This window comes from Camellia sinensis, chromosome 7, assembly GCF_055761805.1.
Source record: "Camellia sinensis isolate YWXY chromosome 7, ASM5576180v1, whole genome shotgun sequence".
NCBI classification, from domain to species: domain Eukaryota; kingdom Viridiplantae; phylum Streptophyta; class Magnoliopsida; order Ericales; family Theaceae; genus Camellia; species Camellia sinensis.
This window is the reverse complement of record NC_138967.1, coordinates 26,046,988-26,053,640: the sequence shown is the minus strand read 5'-3', so window position 1 is coordinate 26,053,640 and position 6,653 is coordinate 26,046,988. Positions and strand designations below refer to the sequence as shown.

General features: G+C 46.9%; 1 protein-coding gene across 1 annotated transcript; it reads right to left on the bottom strand.

Annotated features, from left to right (window-relative positions):
* Window positions 1-876: 876 nt before the first annotated feature.
* LOC145795683 (uncharacterized) lies at window positions 877-1,335 on the bottom strand. The gene has a single exon (XM_082880539.1). It carries the CDS (start codon window positions 1,333-1,335, stop codon window positions 877-879), a length of 459 nt encoding a protein of 152 aa, XP_082736665.1.
* Window positions 1,336-6,653: the final 5,318 nt, after the last annotated feature.

Below are 6,653 nucleotides of genomic sequence, written 5' to 3'. Positions count from 1 at the left end.
GTTCGGTATGCCCAGACCACGTTGAGGAGTTCCTTAGCCCATCTCCTTTTGGCTTTCTCCAGCCGTTTCTTTAGCCCATCCAAGATAGTCTTGTTTGAAGCTTCGGCTTGACCATTTGATTGAGGGTAGGCCGGTGTAGAATTGTAGAACTCAATCATCAACTCTTCGCAAAATTTGCGGAAGAGTTTTCAATTAAAATGCGTGCCATTATTCAAAATGAGGGCTTTTGGGACGCCGAATGGAGTAACGACATTCTGCCAGACAAACTTCTTTATATCTTTCTCTTTGATGGTAGCGAATGGTTCGGCTTCCACCCATTTGATGAAGTAATCAGTAGCAGCAACAAAAAATTTACGGTTGCCCAGGGCAGTTGGAAGCAGTCCCACAATGTCTAGCCCCCAAAGTGTAAACGGCCAAGGACTCGTCAAAGAAAGCAACTCTCTAGCCGGTTGGTGGATTTGGTGAGCAAATTTTTACAAACGTATTTCTGCATGTCGGCCTGCATGCACAACCACCAATAGCCTTGAGAAATTGCTCGGTACACTAGTGATTTGCCCCCAATATGGCTACCACACATACCTTTATGAATTTCAAAAAGGAAAACTTTAACCTTGCTGGGGTGGACACATTTTAGGTATGGCCCAGTGAAGGACTTCTTGTAGAAGGCACAAGATGAAGAGAGCCAGAACCGCTCAAACTTGGCATATATCTTGTAGGCTTCCTTCTTCTTAGTGGGCAAACTCGATCTTTTAGGAAAGTGATGATTGGATCTATCTAGGATGGCCCCAAGTGGGTGCAGAGTACCTCGGGTGCCTCTAGCTCCTCGATGCTAGGTTGGGGCAAGAACTCGATCATCCAAGGATTTGAAAAGGTGTTTTACATGGATTCCAAGCCGACCAATTCATCGGCTTGACTATTCTCTTCGCGGTTGATTTGTTCCATTCTTATTGCGGTGAACATTTTGACCTCAGTGCGTACTAGCACTTGATACTTGGCCAACCTCTCATCCTTGGCTTCGTATTCACCAGAGACTTGGTTGATGACAAGTTTGGAGTCACTGAACACCATGATCTTGGGTGCTTCCATCCGCAGAGCACTTTTCAGGCTGGCAAGGAGGGCCTCATATTCCATTTCATTGTAGGATAGAGGAAACCCCAGTGTGATGGCATGCTCAATGGTTAGCCTATCTGGCGAAGTTAAGATAACTTCTAGCCTGGCACCTTGTCTGTTTGAAGTCCCATCGATGAATAGTTTCCATATCTCTCTAACGAACAACTTCCAGCAGTCAGATGGATTTTGGGAGCTTTGCAAGTCTGAGACATTGGTCGGCTTCATGCGCAGATTTCCTACATGCACATCCGCCTTACCAATTGGTAGGTCGGCTGGGTCATCCTCCGTTTGCTCAAGATTTTCTTACCGTTCCATGACTTGCACCCCCCCCCCCCCCAGTCAGTGGCATTGAAACCATGAGTTGTGTCAAATCCGCACTAGCCAAATCAATAGAACAGACAAGGTGAGTGCCAAGGGCGAATTCTGTCACAAAGTCGGCCAAGGCTTGTGCCTTGATGGTTGTGCGCGGCTAAAACTTGATGCCGTACTGCCCTAACTCTACCACCCACTTCAAAATTCTGCCAATAAAATCTACCTTCTCAAAGAGCACCTTGAGTGGAAATTCAGTTAGCACTATTATTGTGTGGGCGTGGAAATAATGCGCCAACTTTCTGGAGGCTATCATGTGAGTAAGAGCCAATCTTTCAAGCGACAGATACCTCAATTCAAATGGAAGCATTGTTTTTCTGACATAGAAAATAAGAAGGTGCTAAATCCCCTCAGCTCAGACAAGCACCGCGCTCACTGTGTGTTGAGAAATGGCAAAGTATTGATAGAGCTCTTCGTCTAGCTGTGGAGTGACCAGGATTGGGGGGGAAGAGGGACATGCCTTTATATCTGTCAAAGCACGATTGCATTTTGCATCCCAGAAAAACTTGGTTTTCAAAGTCTTGAAAAAGGGTCTGCAATGATCTGATGACCGGCTGATAAATCTGTTCAGCGCAACTACCATTCCGGCAAGATGTTGCACGTTCTTTGTGGAATTTGGTCGCTCCAGCTCTTGGATTGCCTTGATCTGTGAAGGGCCAGTTTCTATACCCTAGTTTGTAACCAAGAAACCCAAAAACTTTCCTGTCCCAAAGCCGAAAGCACATTTGGAGGCATTTGAGCGCAGCTTATAGCGTTTTAGTATAGTAAACATCTCAGCTAGGTTGGCAAGGTGCTGGGCCTCATTTTTTCTTTTTACTACCATGTCGTGAATGTAGGCCTCCATAGTGCGGCCAAGTACAGGGGCAAACATTTGGGTCACCATCCTTTGAAAGGTCACGTCGGTGTTCTTCAGGCCGAAGGGCATAACCTTGTAGCAGTACAAGCCTCTTGGCGTGATAAAGGAGGTGATCTCTCTGTGTAGCTCATATATGGCTATATAGTGGTAGCCACAGTATGCATCAAGAAAGCTAAACCTTTGGTGACCAGCGGTAAGATCCACCAGCTGATCAATCATTGGGAGTAGAAAGTTATCCTTCGAGCGTGCACGGTTGACCGTCTTGTAATCGATGCATACCCACCATTTTTCATTCTTCTATGGTACTATGATCGTGTTAGAGATCCACTTGGGATAGTGCACCTCTTCAATTGCCCCCGCCTCCAGTATGCTTTTGACTTCTTCGGCCACTATCTCGGCATGGTGTAAAGCCCAGCACTGAGTTCTCTGAATGACCGGTCTTGCGTAAGGAAAGACATTCAACTGGTGGAAAATAAAGCTAGGGTCAACGCCAGGCATATTATAAGGTGTCCACAGAATGACTTCAATGTTGGAGACCAGGAAGTTGACATAGTTCGTCCGTTCGGTGCTGGACAATGACGAGCCCAAGAGGAACAATTTGCTCGGATCGTTGTCATTAATCCAAACCTCCACTAAATCTTCAACTGATTTCTCTTCAGTTTTTCGTCCCACATCTTCTAGGACCCCCTTGCCTTCTGGTCCTTCTATCATCTGGATGAAGCCCTTTATTGCCCAACTGCCATTGGCCGCGACGAAGCATTGTTTGGACATCACTTGATCCTATCAAACTTCTTCAATTTGTTCAGTTGGGGTAGGAAAGCACATGACCCAATGATAAGTCAAAGCGACTGCCTACATGGCATACAACTAACCCCTCCCTAAGATCAGATTGTATGTCGATGGGACCTTCAGCAACTAGAACTCTACCTGTTTTGTGATCGATCCTGCTTTAATCGGCAATATAATCTTCCTAATTGGCCATTCTAATTGTGAGTTGAAGCTGACCAAGGGGGAAGTTACTGGAGCTAAGTCTTTGTTCTCTAGCTTCATTTGCTTGAATGCGTCATAGTACACGATCTTGACCGAACTCCCTTGCTCGATCAAAATTCTTCTGATGTCAAAGTTTATGACGCGAAGGGTTACAATTAAGTCGTTGTAAGGGGTTTGAATTCTTTTCAAGTCTTTGTTGGAAAAGGTCATAATGTCTTGTGCCTTGGTCATCCCCTTCTTCATGTCAGGCTGAACAGAGAGCACTTCCCTTATGTGCTTAACTTTCTTAATCATCCCCCTGAGCTCGCATACTCATGCCGGCTCGATGATTTCATGAATGACGTTGATCACTCATTGGGGCGCGACGTCCAGGACGACCATCCCATTTGGCTCGGCTTGCCCTTGCGGAGCGGCCCTCATACCTTTGTCTATGTACTGGTCCAAGTGCCCAGCCGCGACAAGCTCCTCCAAATGTTGTTTTAACGACACGCAGTCCTCCGTGTGGTGCCCCTTTTCTTCATAGAAAGTGTAGTGGTACCTTGAGTTGAAGCCCCACGGTGCATCCCCTAATTTTGCTGGTCAACAGACATATGGCTCACCTCGAATTTCACTGAGGATGCGATAAATTGGAATCTTACAAACAATAGTGATGTCGATCCATGCCTTCAATTTTCTCTTGGCATGTTTCTCTTTGTTGCGAGGAGTAGTAGCTCGGTCATTCCCACGGCCTTTGTTTCTATCATTGCGGCTAGCACTGAGATGTTGTTCTCTAGTATGGTTATTAGGGCGGTTATCCTCCTGTCCTACTGAGTGAACCTTTCTAGCCACACGTTTGTCCATCACAGCCGGATTTGCCTTCTCGATTGTGGTAGCTGTGGTGGCATTATCCTCAACTCGGATGTACTCATTAATCTGCTGCATCAATGATTCCATGGATGTGGGCTGGTGCATTGTAAGCGAGTCTCGTAGTCTATGTCCGACTAGTAAGCCTCACTTGTATTAGGCAATTGCCAAATTAGTGGGGCAATCGAGGATCCCATTGTAAGTGTCCCAATACATGGCATTATATGCCTTCAACGAACTGCCTGATTCCATCTTGATACTCAGGAGGTGGTCGACCTCCTTCAGTGTTCGGGTGTTAGTCTTAAATCTGGTGATAAAGGCTTCCGCTAACTACTACCACCCCTCGATACTCCCCTCCGAGAGCCTTTCGAACCGTTTCAAGCCTGGTTCACCCAAACTCACTGGGAACATGAGACACATCAAGGCATTGTTGCGTTGATGACTTGCCATTACTTGCCGGTAATGACTAACGTGCATGTACAGATCCGTTTTGCCATCATATAACGTGAACTTTGGTTGATGGAATCTGACGGAAAGAGGTGTGCTGTCAATCTCCAGAGACAACGGGCTGGTGGTGAGTCTTGCCAAGTCTCTGTCCACCCGTGCTGGAATTATTATTCTAGGTGGCGGCATGGCCACTTCTTCACTGCAATGGATTCTGGGACTTAGCCTCCATAGCGCTGGCACTCTTTGGGCCTCTCTGTGATGTGCACGTTCCTCTATGACGTCCCTTAAGTCCTCCATGAGGGCGGAGTAGGAATATCTCAACGTCATTGACAGACATGAGAGATGATAGCTACTGTCTCGCATGCACGACGTCTCCACCGGTGGGGCAAAATCGCCTACCCCATAACTCCTAGTAATGGAGAGGGAGGGTGCCCTTGCTGGTGCTAGCTACCGGAGTGATGCGGTTGGGTGCACTCATTGTGGTTTCCCACTCCAACAACACCCTTCCCTTTGATCTGTCACTTTAAGGTTTCCATCTCGGCCGCCATCCTCCATATGAGGGCATCCTAGTCCCTAAGTTTGTGCTTCAGGCATTGAGCATGCGATTCTCCTCGTCGTCGGCGCCCATTAGGACTCTGAAAACGGTCAGTGCTCCTCGCGCGTTTGTCCCATACGTCTCTAGGTGGCACTCCAGGCGAAGTCTCTAGGCTCGCCATGGTCGGAATGGCGGAAGGGCCATCTCTCCTCTGGATTGATTCTGGAGTGATGCTGTCGACGACAGATAGTGGTGTTTCGTCATTGTTTGCCATGAAAAACAGTCAGAAAGGCTAGGAGAACAAGGTTTGTCTGTCAAAGAACTTCCCACAAACGGTGCCAATTGTACAGGAGAGAAATATTCACCTCGCTCTGTACCTCCTTGCTACCAAGCTCATTTCACTCTGTTAGAACTCCGTCGCACTGTAAACAAAACAAATGTGAGCTACCCGGCGGGTGGGTTTGCTGGAAAACCCCTCCGACGACCAAGTTAGCTTTCTGGGATAAGAGAGAAGGCAGAGCACTATAGAGAGAGAGTTTGAAATCACTTACCTCTAACGTTTGCATGCTCCTCCTTTTCAAGGCTGGCCATGTAGTCTCAGAGATTGTCGGCGCTCCACCTCTGTTGTCCTTCTTTGGACAGACGGTTGTGCTCCCCTTTGAATTTCTTACATGTGTAGAGACCGAAACTACCATACAGTATTTGTCGCACCGCCAAACGGTATTGACGCATACCAGGAGTGGATTCATCTCTTCTTGTTATTGGTCCACGTGGAATATTGGACCGAGCTGTTACTTGTGAATCATAAGCATCGTTTTTATCACCTCGACACCGCGCTGAGCCAAGCCGACCTTTCAGAGGGAGTATGCTCAGCCAAAGCGTTAACCGTATCACCTGGAGCGTGGTTCGTTGTCTCGACTACACACCGCGATCCCACAGACCATCTATGTTTTAACGATTATAGCCCAGACTGTCTACAGCTCGGCTGCCACGTGACTCTGCCATCTGAAACCTCAATGCTGGAGTAGTTCAATCCAACGACATGAGCTAATTCGGTCAAGTTTGACCCAACACCATCTTCCATATGGGCCCAGCTCGGCCCACCACAATCTAAACAACCTTAATTTGGCCTGGCGCCATATTCAGTGTGGACCTGGTCCGGCCCAACAATGCATCTCAGGTTGTTCGCACATGGCCCAACACCACATTCCGTGTTGGTGTAGCTCAACCCACTGTTTGACACAAATCTCCCTCTCACTATATTAGCATCGGATACTTTAATTTTCTAACATGTATCGCTTTAGTAATATATAGTTATATTTGCTAGGAAAAAACTACGAAATTGTGTATTGTTTTCCTATCGACTTAAGTTCAATACATATATAAATACATGTCTTACAAACAAGTGTCGACAACGAACACTTTCAATAATAAACTAAGTGTAGACACCCCATTTTCGACCGTCCTCAAGACTTGGACGTCACCGTTTGAACACTCGGTGAT